Below are 23,023 nucleotides of genomic sequence, written 5' to 3'. Positions count from 1 at the left end.
AACTCCTTTCCTTACTCACTGTTTGGGTTTGCCGTCTTTTACTGTAAGCTGTACACTACCCAGCTGACCGCAGCTGACTGCAACAACTGCAGCTGATATAGTAGAGTTCGAGCCCATAGCCCATGCGAGCCGCAAGTTCCCAAACCAAACAAAAAGACTAGAGAAGAGACAGAGGCCAGCAGCACAAATGTTTTTGTATGAAGGAAAAGAATAACAGGCAATCGACATGATCTTGAAATTTACATTTCCACTAGAAGATTCAGTAAAGTGAGTTCATGAGTTGTGCATAGATATGTAGATACATACATATCATACAAGAATTAAATAATATAATTATTCATTTTAATTTTATTATTGTTTATTACATATATATCATACTCTATCATTGTCAATCGTTGAAGTAGCTTTCTTAAATTTGTATTGCAAATTGTTTTGCACGTAATGTGTCCACAGAATAATGTGTTATTTCATGTACTTCACAGGGAGACCTTAGAATCCGAAAATGAAAAGACCGTGGTTGTATCGATTGTGGGCAAATCAGATTTTCGCTCTTTTGGCAGCAAAGGTGGCCCAGCCGATGAAACTTGTGATAGGCAAGTTTTCACCACGAGCAGGCCACCCAAGGTTCCTTCCAAATCCTTGGTTTGTTTTGATTTAAAATTTCCCAGCTCTTTTGAAAAAAGCATTTTTATTATCGTAGGTCTTGATTGAAGGCTATCATGATAAAGCAAACAAAATAATGTTTCTTCACTTGAGAAGCCCATTCGACTCAAGTCACTTTGCAGAAATCGTTGAGCAGGAAGATGACGACTCCAAGGTAGTATTTCAAATAAGTCAATTTGTTTTGATTTAATATTGATTCCATTGACAGTCGTTTCAAGAGTTGTTATCGGAGTGTCGGGCGCAGCAAGCGAAAGCGATGCTATTCCTGCTGACCATTTCACACATCGTCATCCTTTCGTCACCGTCACCCAGATTTGAAACTCAGTATTTGCAGTTGTTTAGAACCCTGGACCAAATAAGGTACAAAAATGCTGATTTTATATGCACATCTGAATAGTTGCATTTTATGATCAGACAAAAAGCACACCCGTTGATAGCCGACCAACTGCACAAGATGCCGGGAGTGAGCGCTGATTGGACTGCCCAGCAACGTATGTGCACCCCCAGACTTCTGTTTTACTTCCAGTCCAATCAACTGGATGCAAATAAAGATCTGAAGAAACTCGAACACTCCATGGAAGACCAAATATACAGACAACTTAGGCGTTGCAGAATCATCACAAACTCAACGTGGGTTTCTGAAGTAATTTAGAACAATGAATTTACTATAATATGAGCCCTGTTTCTAATGTGCAGGACACTGTCGCTCTTTGCAATTCCACCAAACCAGGAATTTGTGTTCATTGAGGACCAGGATCTCAATGTTTTGGACAAAACTCAGCAGGCTGTTAATCGAGCGCTAAGGTTTTGCTTGGGAGATTGTGCAGAAAAGACTGACAACAGTGACTTGCTTCCAAGAAATGGTGATTTATGTTAAGTACTCAACCGCGGGGTTAACTATAGGGTCAAGCTTTTTGAGAGCACCGGCCCAAAAAAATGAATCCTTAAAATCTAATTATCGAGAAAGTGTTCTCCAAAATTTCTGGTGAGGTGGCTAAAATTATCTAATGAACTTTTCTTTGCAATTGGCAATCTTTGACAATTACACAATTTCTCGAAAGAAGAGATGAAATTTAATTATCTTGATATAAATGCATGAGTGGTTTTGACTGGCTTTGTGCATGGTTGCCTTATATGAGAAGAGCTGTCAAGTTCTATTTCTCTTTGTTTGTTGCTGCAGAGTGTTGGTTACAATGCTGTCAGGTTCAATTTATTAAAAACGATCCATGTTATAATGAATTAAATGTCAAGCTTTGCTGCGAAATTGCCTCAAGCATACTTTTGCATGAGATCAAAGCCGCGACCGGCCAGCGAATGCACTAGTTGATATTAACGATTCCAATTCTGAAACTGCCTGAAAGAAAAAAATGTGATCATTACAGAATAGTATTTTAAAATCATTGAAAGGTTCAATAGCAGGAGTATAAAAAACGTAAACTTGCTTGTTAATAAATTTTGAATTTCACACTTCATGCAAATTAATAAATTTTTTTATTCAATTTTACCTGTTACAGGTATTCCAGACCACTTGTAATTTCACATTTACATCTCGAAAAACATATTAAAACAATTAATTTTGTAGAATAAACAACTCAAATCAAAGAACTTGCTTTTAAATCCGCCTTTTACAGAAGAATTCAATCCATGATATACTTAAAATCCCTTCTTGCCCGTATCTTATCCCGAAGTATCATGTATGCCATTAAATCTGCATCAATTTATGTTGTTAGGTCTGACAAATTTTTTAATTTCAGTTCACCGCTTCAAAGAGTTTCTGCTTGAGCATGTGAACACAGCTTTTGGCAAAGGCTTTGACGACTCTCTCGGCAGACACACAAACACAGCACATTTTGAGGTTTGCGGTTATTCAATTGAATGGGTCGCAATGATCAATTAATGATTTTTTAGATCCCACCACTGTCGGTGTGGGCAGAAGCTTCTTCTGCAATTTATAAAGTTCTGTTGGGCGAAGAGACTAACTCGAAGCAAAGACAGGTGCTCAGCTTGTTGTCCAGCTCATTCAACGTGTCGATTCGGTTCAGTGAGGCTAGGTGCAAAAAGGTTTTACCGATGGCTTTCGCTGCATACCAAGAGGGACTGCCCACGCACTACACCAAAGCCTACCATGAAGGACGGGTTTGTTGTGCAAACATTTTCCTTTCTCAATTCTAAACGCATTTTACAGCTGGCGTTTGCAAACTCTGTTTTTCTGCAACATGCTCGAGGCCCGTCGTGCTCCAAGTACATAGCTGACTTGAAGCAAATGTGCGATGAACACTGGCATGATGGCCGACAAATGTGCGAAGTGCTCAGCTTGTCTGGAAACCCTTGCACACAGCCACTACATCTTAACGTTGAAGGGGAGGAACCATGTGAAACTGCTCTCTCTAAGTATGATTAACCTTCTTAATATCTTTTGGGTATTATTTAGGTCGTGTTTTAAGTCGATATCCTTGTTTTGGGGGTCTATGAGAATATTTATTAATAAAATTCTAGCCAATTTTATGAGCTTTTAAAATGTATTAATATTTTTAGAGGAATTTTCAGTTTTCGTATTCTTTTTAATTGGCCAAAAGTTAACTGAGCGTAAAAATTGGGTGGTTTTTCAGAAAGTAAAAAACAACTCACATAGCGATTAGTCTTGTCTAACTCGAAAAAAATACCAGAGAGGACAATTTTGATTGGTGGTTCATGTTTGTATCACAAAACTTTACACGTTTGATGCAACAAATATGTTTGGGTTAGAGAGATCGCGGGGTTTCCTTCCGAGTCGCTAAAAACTGTATTTGTATTGAAAAGAAAAAAATTGGAATTGACTATTTTGAATACTAATCATTAAGTTGTCAGAGAACCAGAACCAATTTTCTCCGCATTTAGTTTTTGTATATAGACGAAATCATTTGATATTTGCCATTCTACTAAACAGACCCGCAAAATTGTACTCTCAAATAACGCATATTATAAACAATTTGCAGGAGTGACCCCCTTTCAACTATGCCGCACTCGAGTGGCGTTAGATATGTGTCCACCTGCAACTGCGGCCGCAAACAAGGCCCACGAGAGGATCCGTTCGTCCTTCGAATAGCCAACTGCGAATTTTACGCTGCTCTTGCAGTTGACTGCTGCAGTAGCCTCCACTCATTGACATTCCCAGTTTTTGAGCCAAGCATAGATGACTTCAAGGCCGCCAGAGTGGCTGTTGATGAGCAGCCAAGAAAGGACAGCTTCCGAGCAGTGCAAGAGCAGAAACTCAGCTTGGGAGGTTTGCCATATTTGAATTTTGCCAGGGAGATGGAAGATGACCGATTTAATTTTCATTAGGAACCCTGTCAGAAATGGAGGATGCAACTCGCTTCAAACAGAGAGATGGATTCTCAGACCAGAGTCTCCTCCTCCAAATGGATGACCTCTGCTTGGATCCTGGGAAAGGTAACAAATTACTTGAATTTTGCCAATGGAAAATAAATTCTAGACATTTTAGATGATTAATTGAAACAAATATTCCTCAAATTAACGAAAATGACTTATAGGAATATTTGTTCTGGCACTTTGCTGTTATATGTAACTTAATTTTTTAGGAATGGCAAATTACGTGAAATTGGCATTCATTTATCTAAACCTTAAGACGAAGCGCGAACTGGGTGTTTTGATGACCAACCCAGAATTTACGTCGGCAACCATTTGACCCATTATCCTAATTCCAATATTAAGCGTCATTTTTCCATTTTACTCAGAAAAAGGATTGCTACGGCAAGCGTCCACAACCGAGTACTTGCCTGGAATGCTACACACTGCGTCGCCAGCAGGCCTGCTTCCGCAGTTTCCGTCATGGTCCCTGGTTTGTCTGGGTCCCTCTTCAGTTTACTCGCACAACCATGGCCTCACGGATCAGGCTGGGTTCCTTCCAGGCTCAGCGTATCTCTTGCCCTGGGACGTGACTGTCCGATTTGAGCCGTCCGAGATGGGCAAAAAGTGCGAGGCAAAGTGGACTTCGATTGGAGCTGGTGGGGTAAACATACCTGTATCGCCCAACCAGCAAAGGAAGTTTGGTGGCAATGTTAACAAGCGGAAGACAAAGGTTGGGAAAGGTAAAAATTTTATTTCTTTTTTCTTAACAGTAATGTCTGAAGAGTGTAGTGCTTAATATTTATGATTATTTAAAAAAATCAATTTAAATCATTTCATTACTTAGAAATATATCAGTTTGTTGGTAGTAATTCTAAAAAAAAAATATAGTTGGGAAAATTTCGAGAAAGAAAGATTGTGTCTAATTCGTTGCTTATCAACTCATTGCTTGGTAAAAGCAAAACTTTTATCGCAATTCTTGCTCATTGATTTCGTGTATATAGCGTAGTAACATAAATAAAAACTGGGTGTTAGGATAAACCAACCCTGTTTGAAAAGTTTAAATAATTTTCCAGATCATATCGAGTTTGCTTTGAAAATTTTCATTGGTGTGGAGTATGAGTGCCCAAGAGGCCACCGATTCATGCTCTCCAGCCCCGACAAGATGTTGAAAGCGTCTGGCGCTGGCATTGTGAAGGAAACTGGGGCCAAAATCGTCTCGAATGATATGCCGCTTTACTGCCTCTGCCCCTGTAACAAGTGGGTATTTATGAGCACATTGAGCAAGCTAGTACACATCATAATTTTGCAGAAACTCCAAGCCATTGCTCGCCCAGCTAATGCGAATCCACGTGGTTACCCCAAAAGCGCCTGTTTACGTTACACTAAATCCGAAAGTTCAGCCGGCACCAGATCCCTGCCCAGTTTTCGTCTCTGGACTCAACGAGCCACTTGTACTCACGCAGAGTGCTTATTGGATTCTCAGACTTCCGTAAGTGTCAGATTTTCTTAATTTTGTTTTCCGCTCACCGTTAATTTACATTGTGCCTCTTCTAATTTCAATTTTATCAAAGTTCCCAAAATACCCACTTATTTTAGAAGACTAAATAATAATCATGTTCAATTATGGCACAATGGATACCATGGTTAACTATCATTAATACCAAATCGTCTGTTTTTTTCTTTTTTCAGATTTGTTTACATGGCCGAGCAAAATTTGTATCGTATGCCAAAGGAAACCGTTCCTCTGAACTACGGCCGATTGCTGGCTGGCTGCTACAGCATCATCCCAGAGGCATCAACGTTTTAATTTCAAGGCAAGTTGTTTCTGTTAAAACAAAAACTGAAATTAAAATTGTATGAACTATACAAATTCCTGGTATTCTTTTAAACCTCATAAATTGAATATTTCGGATAGGAGTAGTGAGTTAAAAGCATGCTGTAACTTTTCCTTTTCAAGAAGGGAAAAAATAATGTTGTGCTGGCCAGTACATGCAGGAACCGCGCAGCGTGGCCAAACAATAGTAGCATTTTCGATTGTTTACGTAATGACAGTGTTCATAGAAATCGAAAGTTTTTGTTTGATGCAACTTCTAGCTGTGCAAAATGTCTCATTGGGTTCAGCGCAGTTCAGCGTGCGTCCTGAGTGAGTGGAGATGGCAAACACAGAGTGGAGCGCGAAAGTCACACTTTTTTGCCGGCCAGGGCAGAGTTTACTGAACTTAACACCTCCTGCTGATATAAATAGAAGCCATTTGTTTGCCTTGTCAACTTACAAGCCCCTTTATTTTTCGAATTACAAAATATATTCCATGTCTTGACAAAACGGAGCTGTTTTTTGATTGGTTTAACTCTTCTGTGAGTTGGGTGATCCCTTAATAACAAGGAACCTGTGAAAACTCGATTAATAAAGAGCTAAAAAAATTATATGTAATCAAAATACATTAAGTGTTGTAGTGTGCTATTTTGATTGTTCTTAAACATTTTGTATGTAGGATTAAAAGAACTATGCTATCAAACTAGTTGCACAATTAAATAAAAATGCTTATTTTTTTATATTTACCTGTAACCAATGAAGCGAGTAAGTCGAAAACGCAGTCTTCTCCTTTTGAATGGTTACGCAACTTTAGACATCAACAAGCATCTTTGTGACAGTTGAAAAGGTGCGACTTCCTCATCGTTCCTTTTTTTGGTGCCTCGCGGAAGGTGCAAGTCGATGCGATTAGCAGCGAGAAAGCGTTACATTAATGAGGTGGTGACGACGCTTAGAGGTTATTTACCGCATATCAGGATATTTGATTCACCTCAATTAAATACGATTTTTTTTAATTTACACTGAAGTCACAGAATAAGTTCAATAACAGTGCAACCTTTTCACGGAATTAAATTTAAATCGTCTGCGATTCTATTGCACTCACAGTAGTTTTGCCAAACTTTAAGTAATGCCGTGGCGTCTTTACTTAAAAACACAGGCTGATGATATAGCATCAGACACCGTTGCCAATAATTATTTTTGCTAAACACTTGTCTATATTATACTTAATTCATACTGGTATCTAATCCATTATACACCAGCGCCATTCACCTGCTGTTAGTTATTATCATTCATCTAAATAAATCGCACTCATCATCTTGAATAGGGAAAAACATAGATAACCACATCTGGAAAGGAGCCCAGTGTCCCCCTAAACCAAAATGATGAAAATATGAAGATTTTAATGGAGACGATACTTCAATAAAAATGAAATCATGAACGGATAAAATGTGGCGCGATTAATTCATTGTGAAGAGGTCTCGTCGCCGAGTGACACAACCGGCTGTGCGGCAGGAAAGCTTGAAATCCGGCCGAGCGATCAGCTCAGCATTACTTGTCGAGCGATCTGTGCTCTTTCCGCGCCAAGCCATGCGTCCCGGCGACAGATTTGTAGGTCTCTTCCTTCGACGGGAGTAGACTAGGTGGGAGAGTGACGGCCAGTATAAAATATTTGCGCGACCTGAGGACGCGGTTCATTTCGGCGCTCAATATTCTGGCGATACCTGCCTCTGAGCAGGAGGACTATCAACACACACACACCTCCGATCTTTGGCAAGGACTTGATATCAGCCAGCAAAAATGAGAGTAAGTAGCATATATCCATTTTTTAATATTACTCGTTTTAATAATCCCCAGTATGTTAGAAAGTTTCTTCTTTTTTAGCAAATGATTTTATTTTACCTTTAGACACTTTCATATTCTCTAATTATTTAATTGTAAAACTTAAAATGAAATTTTTTATTGTATTGAGCGTCAAAAATTCTTCACTATCTTAGTCGGACATTTTTAGTAAGCTTTCCATTTTGAAGGTAATTTTTCCTGAGATTTTTTTATTATTAAATTCGTCAAATGGTATTTTTTGCTTTGCAGAATAGTTTAAAGAAATCTATAAAATATTATCATTTTGTCAGTTTTTATCACCGCCGATCACAAACCTTGTGGAAATCTTTTTAAAACTTACACATTGCAGAACTTCAGGTACAATTTTCCATTGCTTTTCCCAAAAAGTTATCATCCATTTGTGATTTTGACTTTCTCTTTTGCCATACTTCCGAATTTTATAAATGGTTCAACGTAAAAGTTGATGCGCTTGAAATAATTTGGGGAAATTTGACGATGTGATGATGGTTAAATAGTGATTAACTTTTAAGGCATAATTTTTGATCAAAAAACGGTTTTAGATGGTTTTTGATGACTTCAGATGGTTTTGGTCTTAAGAGACGGATTTAGATTGTTTTAAATGTGGCTAAAAATTCTTCAAAATTCATTATTCGTGCTCGTTTAATGTCAAAATGTATAAAGGACGCGTAGAAAAAATATATACTCGATCGTCTTAAAATCATAACCCTAACCATGACTTTAAAATCTAATTGAACACTTGGTGGTCTAAATGTGAAATTAAAAAAGAGAAGCAAATCTTTCAGTACAAACATAATTCAACAAATTATTAGGGTCATACATTCCATTTAATTCGTGCAAAATTTTCCATCCGTGTATTTCGAGCTGCAATTAGAGAAGTTGAAAGTAATGTGGTCCCAACTTTCATTAAATATTGTAGCTTCATGATAATGACTGATATTTTTTGTTTTAAAAATATCATCTAGCAATCTAATGTTTCCTTTATAGTATTAAATGTGAAAGTCACAAACGGCTTTATTTTTCTCCTGTAAAATTGGTAATCTAAAAATTAAGAAAAATTTTCATTCAATGTGACAAAAAGTGCATCTCGTAACATTCATCCCATGCAATCACATTCTGAAAGATGAAGCCATAAAATTTCATTATCGCGTCAGCGCCTGCAAAGTATGAAACTATGCAACCCGCTATGTACAGATTCGTTGCGTAAGCCCACTGTGCAATTTTATTTTGTTCCTTCATGTTCCAAATGCAATGAAAATCGGGATCATTAAATTCGCAAGTAAGTGGCTCAACACGTCTGGCAAAATCAGAAACAAAAACTTCCAAACGCTCTTTGAGATAGGCAGTTCACAGTGAAAGTACAGCAGCAGTGCGCAATGGAGCCTGAAGCGTGGCTGCAGCTTTATGCGCGCAAGCTTGTTGCGGTCGCAAAATGCACCGGCGACACAAATGAATGGATTGCAAAAAATAAATCGGATTGTCTCTTTGTTCCAAATCACAATCATTTAGGTTACTGAACTACAACACCGCTTCATGAAAACTGCAGCTCCGTTTTTTCACTTTTAAAGCAATGAAGCTAATCGTTTATTTAATCTTCCTGCAATAGAGTTTTCATTGACTAACTTTCAAATAGGTTTTTATGTCATGGACACCTAGTAAAAAAGAAATGAAAGGTAGATTTTTCCCAATAATTTTGAACGAAAAGGTTATTTAAAAAAATAATTCAACCCTCTCTACTTTGAACTAAACAGCAATAAAATGTATTTATATAATTGATTATTTTTAATTTCTAAACCATTTCGTTGTGGCTAATGTTGCAGTTTTTCTCGGCCGCTCTGGTGGCCTTGGTGGCCGTGACAACGGTCAGCACGCTAAGGCAGTACCCGCGGCAAAATGCCGACAACTACGAGCGCTACAAGAACAGCGACTTGCAGCTCGAGCCTCCACGACCGGAGGAGTTCGAGTTCTTCAAGTCCGCTAGTGAACCGAAAAGGTAGACGATACATTCTCATTGTGAACTGCGCTCAATTCTAATGCTTGAAGTTTCAGGGACGAGGTGACGGACGACTTCCACTTCGCACGCGACGAGGATGGCAAGAAAAATAAAGCTAAGGTTGGTGGAAAAACGCAGTATCACTCAAATGCGAAACCCATACCCGAGGTGAAGCCTATTTTCGCCGCGACTGAGGATGTCGAGAAGAGTGATGAGCAGGTGGATGAATCCGAGGAGCAAATCAGGTAGAATTTGTACATGAATTAAATTGCTCTCTTGCTGGACCGTAAATTTTTAGATGTGTCAAAGTCGACACGAAGCCAGTGACCGCTGATGACGTGTACAAAGGCCGCTTCAGACGGGCCGCGTCGGACAAAAAAACCATGACGTGTTTCAAGTGCGAGGACTTGAAGAAAGGAGGCTTTTACCAGAAATGCTCCTACGGCACCGACCCCAAGAACAAGGCTTTCTTCATCTCTCACGAGAAAGCGTCAAGCAGCAATGAAAAGCCTAAGTTCCACACGTTCGGCCCTGAATGGGATGAGGAAGGTGAAGAGCCAGAAGAATCTAAAATCGAAAGGCAGATCAAAGAGAGCTTCTACAGCCCTAGCAGTGAGTACCTGAAGGCTGCCGAGTCCATTGGAAAGTATGTGTATGACGGACCCGATTTTTCCAGCTCCAACACCAACTACAGGTTAGATCCGAACTTTATTTAATTAGATTATTTGGTTCATCATCTTACTATTTATACTTAAGGTGACAAAAATTATTGCCATTCAAGGTGTAATTATTTCATTCAAAATGTGGGTTGAAGGGAACCGAATTATTGCAAAACGCTAATTAAAATTATTCGTAGGTACGAGGTGCCTGATTCCAGTTACGACAAGTCTCGCATCCCAAAGAACCACCCCAGCAGCGATCACTATCAGCCCTCTCCGTCTTATCTGAAAGCCATTAAGCAATCTCCTGATGATGACAATAAGAAAACGGCAAAGCCTACTGAAGGCGTTGAATATGTAGGAAAGCCGACTGAGCATCGCTACTCGAGCTATGGAGAAAAGGAATCCTCCCAAGGTAAAAAGGGTTCTTCGGAAGAAGAAGGCTCATCTGAGGACGGTTACAAGGGGCATCCCTCTGAGCACAGCTACGACTCCAGGAAGGGATCCTCAGAAGAGGGAAGCGGGGAAGAAGGATCAGACGAGTACTCAGGGAAACCCACCGAGTACCATTTCAAGAGCTCGAAGAAGGAGCCGACCAAAACTTATTCGTCCTACACCACCGATCCCCCAGTAAATTATTACTACGAAACCAAGGTGCGCATTGCGAATTTTTAAATTGTTTATCATGACTTAAACGTTTTTATTTTCTTTTATAGGAAGCCTCACCTAGCCAGAAGAAGACAGATTACGCGTCCACGCCGAACGACTATGTTTATTCAACCAAGAAGAAGCATCCTACCAAGCTGTACTCGTACGAAACTACCGACAAACCTGTCTCCTACGAGTATAAGACCGAGTCAAAGACGGAGCCAAAGGCAATCCACCAGCCAGCTTACGAGTACTATTCTCCCACCGAGTTCACCTACTCTAAGACCGTAGATGACCCCCTGAAGACCTACTACCAATCATCAAGTTACGGAGATGAAGAAGACAAGCCTGCCGAGGGAAATGCACCAAAGGAACAGACGGTTGAAGCGCCAAAAGGCAAGAAAAAGAAGGCTAATGGAAAGAAGGGCAAACACGCACCACAGGTAACAGAGGTAAGTGTAAAATCAACTCCTCGTGAAAAATGCATACATGATAGGAAAATTCAACAATTAAAAATAAAAAGGTATACATTTTTCAAATTTTGATTTTAAAAAAGAGCAAGGAAACTATCCACTCGTGGAATTTTAATAAATTCTTCTCTTTAAGGTTTTGTTAAACCAGATGGGCACAAATATTAAAGAAATTGTTCCTTACAATAATCATATTTATTGATGTTGATATGTTTGAAGCAAAAACAAAAAATGTTTGATTTCAGGTGAGCGAATATTCCACCACCGCCGACCTGCCAGAAACGTTCGTCGCACAGCCGAGCGAGGAGCTGAGGAAGGCGATGGGCCAGTTCCTGCAAGCTGACAGGACCAACTGCACGCAGGTGCAGCGCGAAAAGATGGTCTGCTGGGACTGCATCGACGCGGCCGGCACCAAGCAGGAGGAGTGCATGTACGTGGCCAGCAGCCAGCCGGCGGCATACCAGACTGCCTACTCTGACCGCAAGGAGAACGTGCAGAAGCCAGGCAAGAAGGGCAGGAAGCAGCAGCAGCAGCCGCAGCCTGCCGAGCCGAAAAATGAAGAATCGGTCGCTGTCGACCAGAAGCAGGTACAGTAAGGCGCACACGGGTACTCGAGCAAAAGAAGCGTGTCTGTTAATCTGTATGAATGTGTGACAAGAGATTCTGGATTATCTCACAGTATTTAATAAAACTATATCGTGAGAGTTTAAACAACTTAATTATTTTCAGTTAATACTATTTAACGCTATTTAGGGCTGTAAAATTTAAATAATTTTCCCGTCAAACATTCTTTTTCATTTTAAAAGTTTCTCCTAGCGATTTATGTCAAATCGACTTTTGCAAATGTCAGCAAAGAATCTATTTTGGCGTGGTACACCAACAAAACTGAAAATTTGTTTAATAAAGAAGCTTTGCTGGAAAACCCCTTAATTCATGTTTTTGGCGTTTCCTTAGCCAAATGAAATGAATCGTGTTCAATTGCTCTTCTCATAACAATTGGAAGCGCAGAAAAAGTCTATCGCTTAAATTTCACAGCCCTAATAATTTTATTTACCCAGCATAGAGGAATCAAATCTTTTCTCGACATTAATATTCTTCTAACAATTGGTGATTGGTAACATTTCTCTTCAAGCTATGACCTTTTTAAGAAAATTAACTGGCGTCAATTATCGATTTCCTAAACTTTTCTGAATGAGTTTGCATGAAATATTCTTCGTATGGTGATTGGTGAGTTTGAAATGCGCATGCGGTTCAATTAACAGTTGCATGGATCTCATTTTTTCGATAAAATAACTTACTCTTCAAAATGACGATCAAAGGTCAAACCTTTTCTATCGCATTTAATTTACAGATATACCGTTCTAATGTAGATCGTAACTCTAATGTAATACATTTAATATTACAATTTGTTAAATATGTTGTTAATATTTTGTTCTTTGTGTAAATACTTATACAATATGGTTAATTGTTACAATATGCAACTGTTATATTTGTTTGTGCACTTATGTTAAACCACAAAATATATTAAATAAACCACACATGTTGTTGAACACATACATCTCACTGTGAATATTTATTATCTTCTGCAACGCAAAGTATAGCTTGCTGGTCCTTTGTTTTAAGTGTGCAATAGTTTTCCCCTTTTTACTGCATTTATCAGTTTAAATTAATGCTTAATTAGACAAAACCTTCACTCAATCTCAACACGTGAAAAACATTGTTCATTTATGCGTCGAATATTATAAAAAGCAGTTTGGGCTAAGTTAAAATATTGATTGTTTGCTTGAAGTTTGGGCAGAAATCATGATATCGTCATAAGATAAATTAAAAAGACGCAATCTCGCGTATCTCTGCCCCATGTTCATAAAAAGTTTTAATTGTTTATTTGTAAATTTGCAACAAGTAGAAATATTTGCATGAAAAACGGGTGATCACGCTGTACCCCTTGTGCAGGAAGCCCCTGTGCCGAGCCAGGAAAGGCAGCAGCGGCGTCGGCCCGCCAGCAACCGAAAACACCACATTTCCGCCGTGACGACGACTGAGTCTCGCACGCGTAAAGGGCGGCCAGTAGCCGCTGCCACGAGCACCACGGCCGAGACGAGGGTGGCCGTGGACAAGGATGAGTCGCGGCGAAGGAGGCGTCAGCCGAAGAAGGCGACCGTGGAAGAGAACGCTGATGAGGGGAAGCAGCGTCGCAGAAGGCGGCCGAAGCAGGAGCCCAGGAGGGCGGCCGCAGAGCCCAAGAAGGCGGCAACCGAGCAGCACGAGCAAAGTGCTGAAAAGGTGGAACCGCCGCCACCACCCACACCCAAGGAATTTGAGGTGGGAACCAAATTCGAAAATTTAACAAAAGCAAAGGATAAACAATAAATCTAAAACTTTGCTAGAGTTTACTGGCACCAAATTTGTATGTCTCACACACAGATATTAATTAAAAAGAGTCCTGATTTGTTTGGCACATTAACAGATTTTTTTCGACAATACTTATTTTATTGATTTATGGAAAAGGTGAATTATTTTCATATTTAATAGATAATACTTAGTGAGAAATGCTCCTAAAAATTGCCTGGAATACGACCTAATAAAGCAAATACGACTAAAACAAAGCGCCTATAAGGCATCGTCAGAGTGCACATAATAATTTTACAGATTGTGTCATGTTCGGCAAATCACTGTGTACTTGGTTGGAAAAAAATAGATGGCATTTGATACTGTTCAGGTTGCAGACGAAGAAGGAGCATTCAGTGCCGAGACGCGGGTAAAGTACAACAAACGCCTTGGAATGTCGCTGCCGGAGTATATGCTGACCAAGTCCGACTTTGAAGCAGAATTCGACCGTGCGGTCCAAGCAGGCTGAATTTCTGCTTTGGAAGTGCAGCGCACAAACTAACCTCATCGTAAGAAGCAAATTCAAGTCCCTGCTGTTGTCTATGATCCGTGTAGTCAGTAACAATTGTTATTAAGTGATCTCCTCATGCTGTTGTTTAACTAATTAATAAATCAACTGCAACAAGCAGTTTAACTTCTACTTTTCTTATTTTATTTTTCCCATGATGTATGATTAACTAAAACTATTGAGGCATAAATATTCGCTATTATGCCGTGATGCAAAAAAATCCATTACCAGGCTATTCCAAAAAGTTGAACTAACTGAAGAAAATGTTGCAAATAATTGAAGGATGAATGTGGATCCGATACGAATAAAAATATAAATTTTCCTAATCACATTCAAATGAAGCATTTGATAACGATTTATATTTCAAACACAGCAAACCAGTACATGCATAAAGGTTTTGTTTGATGGTCCACTATATAAAAACCTCTTAATTTTATTTTCTACAACATTTTATTTCTTTTTCTTGCGTTTTTCCTTCTCCGCTTTCATTTCTTCCTCCAACTCAAGTGCCCTGATCTTCTTTTTTCCTAGAGGTGTTTTTGCGTACCACTGCGCGTAGCACTCTTCCTCTTCCCTGAATATCGGATCATACTTAGCCAGACAGTTTATAAACTCAACGTGCGTAAGCGGTTGCGTCTTCAGCTGCAAAATCCGCTTACACTTCAACACCTGCGCGTGGAAAGCGATTTTTTTTAGATGCATTTCATCCTATAATTTTGCACACATACCTCGTCGATGACCTTTACAACCGTTCCCATTGCATAGCCATCGCAGAGCTTGGCCATTACCCCAGTGTTGAACTGCCTGCTGACGGCCGGATACTGCATCAAACGATACCGCCACATCGCCGACAATGAAGCGTAGTCTGGCTTGGGCAGCACGATGATTTTGTTGTAGGTTTGAGTGAGTGCCTATATAGCAAGAGTAATATTTTCAGAGATGCAAATAGTCTGCGAGCCTAAAAATTACACTATTATTTTATTAATTAATATTTACAAAACTGATTTCGCATGCCCTCATTTTACCAAAAATTTGCCCAAAATATTATTTTAAGTATATAGGTTGAAAAATCTTGGCAAAATTTCCGACGGAGGGAGTGGCTTTAGATATAGTAAACAGTCAATTATTTATTTTTACTCAATACTTTTTGCTATCTCTCGGTCTATAACATTGTATATTTCATTCAGCTCTCTAAGAGCTTAATAGCGGCAAAAATATAAATCGGAGATGGGAAGAAAATGCCAAATTTAGACTTTCTTTACTTTCAGGTTACGTTCATGCACACATAGAGAAACTCCGGCATTTGATTAATTTTTGTTACCCATTACCTTTTGATCACATTCCCAAGGATTATTGGAGCAGCCAACTAGAATGACCTGATCGTCTGAGCTGATACCTTTGACGATCTTTGGCAAATCTTTCTTAAGCCGCTTCGGATCGCTTTTGTCTTGCTTTGGCACTTTTTTCAAGAAAGGTTTTTCTGCTGTGTCCATGTACAACACTGATGGCTGAACCAAACGAGAAACCTGACCAATATTTTGGATTTCTTGTTAATTCTTCATAATTATTAATCGTTATTACCTTATTGATGAGATGGACAAGCATTGTAAGTCCCGCTTTTCCAGGGTACTTGCCGGCTACGTTTGCGGGAGTCAAGTCAAATAAAACCGCTCCTAGCTCAGAGCAGATTGCGTGAACTAATAGATCTTTTCCGCAACCTGCTGGACCGGTCAAGAGGACGGATCGTACCAGAGGAGCTGACTGGTGAATTTCCTTAGAGCCTGAAAATAATTTTTTGTCAAGATGAACAAAAATTATTTTTTTCCAAGCTATTTTTCTCATAAAAACTTAAATGTGTTGTTATAGTGAAAAGTGTCAAAGGGTAAAAGTACTTTTCCGGCAATCAGTTTCAATAATATGCTGGCATTATCATAAAAATATGTTTAACATCTCGAGTTAAAACTTTAAAACCTGTCTGAATCAGCTGTTTCAACAACACATAGGTAAATTAAATATTTTCCATCAATTTTTTATTCAATTAGTAATAAAATACTGAACTGTTACGAATTTGTTTTTCTTATTAGACCTCACAAATAATCGTATTGTGACATACGTATTTAAGCAAAAATCTTTTATATATACCCATAGGCAAAATACAGTATTCGTTGATGAGCCTGCGTACGTCGCCGAGTGCAGGAATGGGCTCCTTGCCCTGCGCCTTTTGCTCGTGCATGATGAGCGAGGGATCGCCGAAGAAAGAGGAGAGTGGCGTCTCGGGATAGTACTTGATGATGCCCTGAGTGACCAGCTCTTCAAACAACGAGTCTAAGGTTCGGTCGGGCGTCAGGTCCTTTTCGCGTTTTTTCTTGCCCTTTTTTCCGCCCTTTCGACCCTTCTTTTTACCACTTTTCTTCACTTTCTTTCCACGTTTCGCTCTGTCGCGGTCCAGTGCCTGCAAAATGTCTATGAGATCTAGTCACAAAAGCAACTTCGATTCGATAATACAGCTTTCAGAAGCTCCAGCTCGGCTCTCAAGGCTTCATCAATCACTTTTCTGATTTCCCTCTCAACTTCCTCCAGCTTTTCTTTCTCAATCATGTCTGCGTAGTGATGCTGCAAAGGATTATCTGTTTCATTCTTGCTCCTCCACTCCTCTGGAAATAACCCTCATCAAAACAGCTTATCATTTGCAATCCTTAACCCTACCATCGAACTCAGAGTTGTCCGACAGGATCGTGGGCAGGAAAGCGGAGGGCTGCATTTTGAAGCCAGGGTCATCATCAAGCGCGTCCTTCGATTTCTTACTTTCTTTCTCTTTGGACTTCTTGCCCTTGTCCTTTTTGCCCTTGCCATCGCGATTGGATGCTACTGTTGACTTGCTGGCCTCGCTCTCAGCCACTCCCTGCTCTATTCCATCACCGCCGCCGAACAAAATCACTGAACCACCCATCTCCTCGGTCGGCAGGTCCGGAAACTTGCCTGTACCATTCCTGCGGGAAATAAATGCTACTTTATTTTTAAGATAACTCTATAGATTAATGAGTAGTCACAGCAATAATAGGTCTTACAAGCTAAAAGCATGAATTAACTACCGGAAGCATGAATAGTGTTCATTATAGTATCACCTGGGAAAGTGTGCACGCAAAAAATTGTTCAAAAAAGTAATTTAAGGAGAATGTAATAATATATTATTAATTTAGAATGATCATATTTTCTTCAATGATTTTCAGTTACTGAGCCTCATGGCTCCAGCACATTGTAAAAATTAAAATTTCATTTTAAAACACGCATCCCTATCGAGAATGCGGTTAGGCAACCTGCTGAACAGTCGAGTCAAGCAGGTTGCCTACTTTGATTATTTGCAGGCGTTGATAAGCCCGTGCATACTTGTACTCCATGAACCAAGTGCGTATTTCGGTGGTGATCCGCTTCGTGAGGCTGATGGTGTGCAACTGCTCGGCACGCAGCCTCTCTTCGACCATAGCCTTCTCAAAGCGTTCTCTGTACACCACCTGCGACTGCCGACGCAATTCCTCCACTTCGCGCGCTCGTCGTCGTTGCCGCTCTTCCACAGTCGGTGACTCCTCCTGCGAATAAAAAATAGTTTTTTTTTTCAAATTGATATTAAAAAAATTAAAACTGAAGATGAGAATGATATTTTTTCTCGGGAAAAATTAATTCAAAACGAGAAGAGACCAACAACAAAATTCCAGCACTGGTTTCTATTACAAGGAAATTTTATCATAAATTCAACAAAGTTTTTTCCCATTCTAAGAATTAAAGTAACATTCACTCCGCTATCTTAGGGAAAGAGTCAATGAAAAATAAAAGAATCGGGGTCTCATTGTGTGTTGCATTTTTCATAAATTCGCAATACGCTCTATGTATTACATCTGGGTTTGAAAAACATGTTAAATCATTTTCCTCAAGCTTTCCCTGAGTGTTTTAGGAAAAAATTCATTGTATAAAATTTACAATACACTATGATTTCTATTTGAATTATTTTCCTACATTGATAATTGAAACCCTCGTTCTTTCTGATACTGACCATTCCAATGAGAATCATTTCCGCGATCTTCCTTTGCTTGGTTGCTCTACGGGACTGCAGACCACGCCAAACCTTTTGGAAAACCAGGGCGGCTTCTTCAGGTGTTTTAATCTTCTCATTGACAGCAACTGGTGGTCTCATTTTATTCTTAATGCCCGTCAACTCGCGCATCAATTTTGCTCGTAGTCGGCCCTGTCTTGCCCGCTCGTGCGTCTGGATCAAACGCACAGCCTCATCCTCCGTTAAAACCAGAACTTTGTGTTTCTTTAAAACATAATACAAAATTTCAAAATTATTTAAATGCCTATTTACTGATATGCAGCAGTAGAACGATTAATTTAAACTCTTTTGTTTATAAAAAAATATTGACTAATCAGAAAATATGGAAATCATTTAGCTATAGCTCACAAAATTATTTTAGGGAGCAATTATTATCAATATAATAATATTCTTGAGAATCAATTAGATAAATTGAAGTATATATATTTTCAGGATTTCTTTATACTTGCTTCATCGAAAATTCCCAACTTTTTCAGAATTGAATCCAAATGTGCTTTCCTGGCAGCGATTTCCTTCGCTCTTTCAGCCTTGTAGTACTTTGGAACCACTTCCTCGACGTCCATCGGCGGCACCTGAAGCTCGGTAATCGCGTTGCCCATGTTGCTGTACTCTGAAAGGTCTAGGTTGACCATTTCGTGCTGAATTAAGAATATCAAAGGTGAAGAGCACCTTCAAGGGACACACGCAATTTTTTACCTTAATCTCAATCAATCGACCGATGCTGGCGTCGAGTAGCTTACGCACCAAGATGCGTTTTTGCGGTTGCACTATTTGGTCATAGCAAACGTCCAGCTTTTTTACTACCAAAGTGTACTTGGCGTACAAACCGGATACAATGGTGTGACTAAGTTTTTTGTCCTGGAACGACGAGGGATGTAATAAATGCAGCTACTTAACTGTGAGTTCAACAACACCCTTTCAGGCTTAGCTGACTGCAAAATTGCGTCTAGGCTAGTAGCTGTGTTCAAGACATTGACCGCCTCTCCCCAGATCCTTTGATAGTACCTGTCAATGCCTTGTCAGTAATTTCTCATTTATATAAAACCAAATGAAATAAACTTACTGATGAGACATATTTCCAACGTTTAAGTGCTTTCTTTTGAAAGGTTTACGATACAAACTTGTCAGTCTGAAGCGTCCCAGTTGCCATGGCAATCAACTTACTGAGTGAAAGTCAGTCCCTCTCCCCTTTTAATAACAGTCAATTTGGTATTAGGGTATTAGATTAATCAAAACTTAAAGTTAAGGATGCGTAAATGAGTTTCAAAAATAATTAACCATTTTATTTATTTTTATGAAAAAGCAGATTACATAACGTAGAGGTGCCAGGAAAACAACAGTAAACAAATTAGAAAAAATTGGAAAAAAAACCAGAACAGCAATCAAATTGAACTACTGGTAAGGGCAAAACAATAACTTATAATATTACAATATTCCTCTTCAAGGCTTACTCCACAGACAAATTTGGCCAGTTTGCTTAACGGTTACCAGATATTAATATGTTATGGGCTTGGTAACACTCAGATTACGTGATTGAAGGAGAACGTTGCAAATTTCAGTCGGTTCTTGTTCAGTCATCTTTCTTAGACGGCTCACTTGCAGCCAGTTTCCTCTCCAATTCGCTGTTCAGTTTGGACACGCGGTCATACTCTTCCGACAGATTTTCGCTTTGACGCAAAACTGCTTCCTTGTCCAACTTTTCCTTTGCCAATTCTGTAGAATAGAATAATTAAATAAGTTAAATCAAGTAATGACTTGACCGTTTATTTTCATAAGAAATAGAATCAAAAGAAAAACATTATAACTTAATCTTGGAAAATTTTGAATTAAAAACACTGCCATAAAATAAATTAAATGCAAGCTGTTTACTTCTTCACATTTATAGAAATACACTGCTGAGCAAGCTGCACTAAATATGATTAGGACTGGAAATATTATGGCCTGCACTATAAATAGCCCATTAAATGCATAGCTTTTAGCTGGTCTTAATGTGGCTTTGTAAGTTTTTGCAACAATGAATAATTTTTTAGACAACTAAATTCGCCAGTTCTTTCGAAAGCCCTTAGTGTTCAGAGCCGTCAATAGATGACGCCAGTGGTTAATTTCGATTTTAAGTTGCTTCCACTGCGATTTCACACGCAATCCTGTTGCTGTGCATTCAGCCTTCCAAATGATTTTTGTGGAAAATTGGTCCAGCCAAAACAAATTTTCAATAAAAAAATCTTTGATGACGTTTCTACGGAGATTTTTGTTTTAAACAAATCATAAGAAATCATTTTAAGAGATGAATTCAGGATCAAGTCAGAAATTACAGCAGTAGTTCCTTAAAATCGAAAGTAACCACTGGAGTCATCTATTGGCAGCTTTGAACGCTAAAGGGCTTTCGCAACAGGTGAATATAAATCCAGCTCCATCTATATGCAATTCATTTACATCTTTACAGATGGTGTGTCAGATTAACACACAAATTGTTCGGAAAAAAGTTCCAGAACGAAATATAAGCACATTAAGTAACATAATATTGTCATCTCTAAAATACAAAAAAATAATATTTTTCATTTAATAACATCTCCAAATACGCAGTTAAATATATATTGTGATTGTTTCTAAAAATATGTCGATGTAACAGTATTGCTTTTAATGGAGTAATCATTAAGTCCAACTCACAAAGGCTAAATAATATTATTATTTTTCTTCTCAAGAAAATTACCAGAATTTAATCATGTTTATAAGACATCCCTACTATACCTTTTTTGAGTTCGTTGATCTCGTTGTTGAGCTCCTGGAGTTCCTCCTTGGGTGATGTCATCATCTGTCTGGCCGCCTGGGTGGCAGACTGCGCCTGCTTCATCGATGCCTCGCTGCAAGCTTCCAGAGTGGCTTGGGTTGAGATGAGAGTCACAAGGCGACGAATTACCCTGAAAGAGGATCGTTTTACACTCGCATGAAGAGTTAATTTTGCAGCATGTGCTTACAGACTGAGGAACAGGGCAAAGCCAGAGATGTAGAAGTTGCGCTGGGCGCGGAAGAGGCGCATCGTCGATTGCATTTCTGCGTCCAGGTGCTGGTGGTCTGCAGTGTGTTCCTTGTCTGAGTACTTCCTCATCTCACGGATAGCATCTGCAGGGTAAATAAGGTAATTTCATATGATTAACAGTTTTATTTTTCGAGTTCCGTAATGTGGAAAACTAGCGTTATTTTTTCCAAAATTTGAAGACACAAAAGACAAATGAATAGTATTCCTATTTATAATCTAATTGTTATATCCCAAGTATTCACTCACAATCAGTTATTTCATGATTGTGTGCAGTGCACGCAGAAAGTGCTTCAGTTTATAAAGAAAATAAACTTGCAGAATTCCTCATACCCAAAAAGAAGAGAATAAGAATGGCAAGCAGGATGAGGAAGTAGAGTTGTGCTTGGCTGCTGAGGGTCTGGAGGAACCTTGATTTGAAGAACGACTGCCATCTGCAAGGATTGCATCAGATTGCAATTTGTTAGCAAAATGTTTTAATAGTTCATCTTAAAATGTGATACATACCTTCGCGCTGAAATCAAGGGAAGGACCAGAAGTAAAACAACGGCAATTTCCAGGTAAAGGAAGCCTGCGATCAGAGCCCACTGAAGACTCATGTTTGATGTTCTCTGGTTCTAAAAAAATATAATTATATTTATAAGCATTAAAAATATGTAGTTAATCAAATTAAAATATATATTTAATACGAATTTGGATGACTATTAAGTTTTGGAGCAAGAAAATTTTACGGCCAACGTGTCCTTTTTGATCAGGTAAATTTAAACCACATAGCACAAAAATGAGAAATATCAGCAAATCTATTTTGGGAATTGAACACAAGGTAGGAGAGGATACGCCTTCTTTCTAGAAGTCAAAGACAAAATTTGCAATAAACCAAAACGTCTAGAAATAAAGATCAAAATTGAATACCTAAACTGGAAAGAAAATTCAAGAAATCGGGCGACACCAAAAGTTATTTTTAAGTATTCGGTCCGCAAGCTAAAATAAGAGTGCGTCCAGTTGGAAATCGCTGTGTGTACTGTACCAGGCAAAGAGCTAGGTTGCACAGAGTGCCGTGATATAGCGCGATTTAAGTCTGGTCATAACTAACATACACGATTAGTTTAGCGGTTGGTCGATCGATTCGATGACTTGTACGGAATAGGAAATACGTCAGAATACCGATGTCACATCAATTAACATCGAAAACATTGAGCTGAAGCAATCAAAGATTGTTGAAGTATGACTCAGTACTTACTTTTCGTTTTCGTGTTTAGTAAATGTCTACTTTGAATAGAGCGGTGTCCGCTAGAGGCGCTTATTTCACTTTTCCTGTCAAAATAAACCGCGCGAAATGTTTCTTAAATTTAATAGCATTGGTCTGGAAACCCAAAACACCTATCATAATAACATTTGAGTTCTAATAATACCTTCTTTGTATTTTATTTTACCAATTTTTAGGTGCATTGTACCACATTGTAAAAAATTGAATATACACATAACACAACTTAGAATTGGGGAAATTGTTAAATACATTTCTCTATTGGACATG

At 38.9% G+C, this 23,023-nt stretch overlaps 4 protein-coding genes and 1 long non-coding RNA gene across 7 annotated transcripts; 2 read left to right on the top strand and 3 right to left on the bottom strand.

Moving 5' to 3' along the window:
- The first annotated feature begins 108 nt into the window (after positions 1–108).
- On the top strand, positions 109–5,820 carry LOC135946428 (nonsense-mediated mRNA decay factor SMG8). The gene is made up of 15 exons (XM_065494635.1): positions 109–267; positions 483–642; positions 701–817; positions 872–1,023; positions 1,078–1,293; positions 1,360–1,526; positions 2,418–2,518; positions 2,572–2,799; positions 2,849–3,054; positions 3,639–3,925; positions 3,985–4,092; positions 4,398–4,751; positions 5,085–5,268; positions 5,321–5,500; positions 5,701–5,820. The coding sequence occupies exons 1-15, from the start codon at positions 227–229 to the stop codon at positions 5,816–5,818; spliced, it is 2,619 nt and encodes an 872-aa protein (XP_065350707.1). The 5' UTR covers positions 109–226; the 3' UTR covers positions 5,819–5,820.
- Positions 5,821–7,505: 1,685 nt separating this feature from the next.
- LOC135946571 (muscle M-line assembly protein unc-89-like) lies at positions 7,506–14,479 on the top strand. 3 transcript variants are annotated; one of them, XM_065494848.1, is made up of 9 exons: positions 7,506–7,627; positions 9,502–9,674; positions 9,731–9,919; positions 9,973–10,368; positions 10,531–10,987; positions 11,050–11,433; positions 11,697–12,038; positions 13,405–13,773; positions 14,171–14,479. In XM_065494848.1, exons 1-9 carry the CDS (start codon positions 7,622–7,624, stop codon positions 14,306–14,308), a joined length of 2,454 nt encoding a protein of 817 aa, XP_065350920.1. In that variant the 5' UTR covers positions 7,506–7,621; the 3' UTR covers positions 14,309–14,479. The 3 variants fall into 3 exon arrangements, with proteins under 3 accessions (XP_065350920.1, XP_065350921.1, XP_065350919.1); XM_065494849.1 differs by having other exon boundaries at positions 9,725–9,919; positions 14,178–14,479; XM_065494847.1 differs by having other exon boundaries at positions 9,725–9,919.
- A 267-nt stretch (positions 14,480–14,746) lies between these two features.
- LOC135946349 (dynein regulatory complex protein 11) lies at positions 14,747–19,028 on the bottom strand. The gene is made up of 10 exons (XM_065494559.1): positions 18,901–19,028; positions 18,396–18,659; positions 17,735–17,934; positions 17,054–17,337; positions 16,853–17,001; positions 16,490–16,799; positions 15,929–16,128; positions 15,676–15,873; positions 15,076–15,258; positions 14,747–15,016 (listed from the first exon to the last, which is right to left on the bottom strand). The coding sequence occupies exons 1-10, from the start codon at positions 18,907–18,909 to the stop codon at positions 14,798–14,800; spliced, it is 2,016 nt and encodes a 671-aa protein (XP_065350631.1). The 5' UTR covers positions 18,910–19,028; the 3' UTR covers positions 14,747–14,797.
- Positions 19,029–19,368: 340 nt separating this feature from the next.
- Positions 19,369–19,566, bottom strand: LOC135946351 (uncharacterized). The gene is made up of 2 exons (XR_010575510.1): positions 19,519–19,566; positions 19,369–19,460 (listed from the first exon to the last, which is right to left on the bottom strand). It is a non-coding gene; the product is annotated as an uncharacterized LOC135946351 (long non-coding RNA).
- A 159-nt stretch (positions 19,567–19,725) lies between these two features.
- LOC135946350 (B-cell receptor-associated protein 31) lies at positions 19,726–22,801 on the bottom strand. Its single transcript, XM_065494561.1, has 6 exons — positions 22,730–22,801; positions 21,997–22,100; positions 21,823–21,923; positions 21,431–21,575; positions 21,204–21,373; positions 19,726–20,168 (listed from the first exon to the last, which is right to left on the bottom strand). Exons 2-6 carry the CDS (start codon positions 22,086–22,088, stop codon positions 20,026–20,028), a joined length of 651 nt encoding a protein of 216 aa, XP_065350633.1. The 5' UTR covers positions 22,089–22,100; positions 22,730–22,801; the 3' UTR covers positions 19,726–20,025.
- Between the last annotated feature and the right edge of the window lie 222 nt (positions 22,802–23,023).

The sequence above is a fragment of the Cloeon dipterum genome, chromosome X (assembly GCF_949628265.1).
Source record: "Cloeon dipterum chromosome X, ieCloDipt1.1, whole genome shotgun sequence".
Lineage (NCBI taxonomy): Eukaryota > Metazoa > Arthropoda > Insecta > Ephemeroptera > Baetidae > Cloeon > Cloeon dipterum.
Note: the sequence above shows the minus strand (reverse complement) of the source record. Positions and strands in the feature narration are given on the sequence as shown.

Bases quoted from the DNA above. Each gene is read 5' to 3' on its own strand.
- LOC135946428 (XM_065494635.1), top strand. From the start codon at position 227: ATGATCTTGAAATTTACATTTCCACTAGAAGATTCAGTAAA. The intron at 1,527-2,417 runs GTGATTTATGTT...TTTTAATTTCAG, and splicing joins TGACTTGCTTCCAAGAAATG to TTCACCGCTTCAAAGAGTTT. The intron at 5,501-5,700 runs GTAAGTGTCAGA...TTCTTTTTTCAG, and splicing joins TATTGGATTCTCAGACTTCC to ATTTGTTTACATGGCCGAGC.
- LOC135946349 (XM_065494559.1), bottom strand. The intron at 17,002-17,053 runs GTAGGGTTAAGG...GGTTATTTCCAG, and splicing joins GGACAACTCTGAGTTCGATG to AGGAGTGGAGGAGCAAGAAT. The intron at 15,874-15,928 runs GTAATAACGATT...AATATTGGTCAG, and splicing joins TTGTCCATCTCATCAATAAG to GTTTCTCGTTTGGTTCAGCC.
- LOC135946571 (XM_065494847.1), top strand. The intron at 9,675-9,724 runs GTAGACGATACA...TAATGCTTGAAG, and splicing joins TCCGCTAGTGAACCGAAAAG to TTTCAGGGACGAGGTGACGG. The intron at 10,369-10,530 runs GTTAGATCCGAA...AATTATTCGTAG, and splicing joins AGCTCCAACACCAACTACAG to GTACGAGGTGCCTGATTCCA.
- LOC135946350 (XM_065494561.1), bottom strand. From the start codon at position 22,088: ATGAGTCTTCAGTGGGCTCTGATCGCAGGCTTCCTTTACCTGGAAATT. The intron at 21,924-21,996 runs GTATGTATCACA...CAATCCTTGCAG, and splicing joins CCCTTGATTTCAGCGCGAAG to ATGGCAGTCGTTCTTCAAAT. The intron at 21,576-21,822 runs GTATGAGGAATT...TTTACCCTGCAG, and splicing joins TCTTATTCTCTTCTTTTTGG to ATGCTATCCGTGAGATGAGG.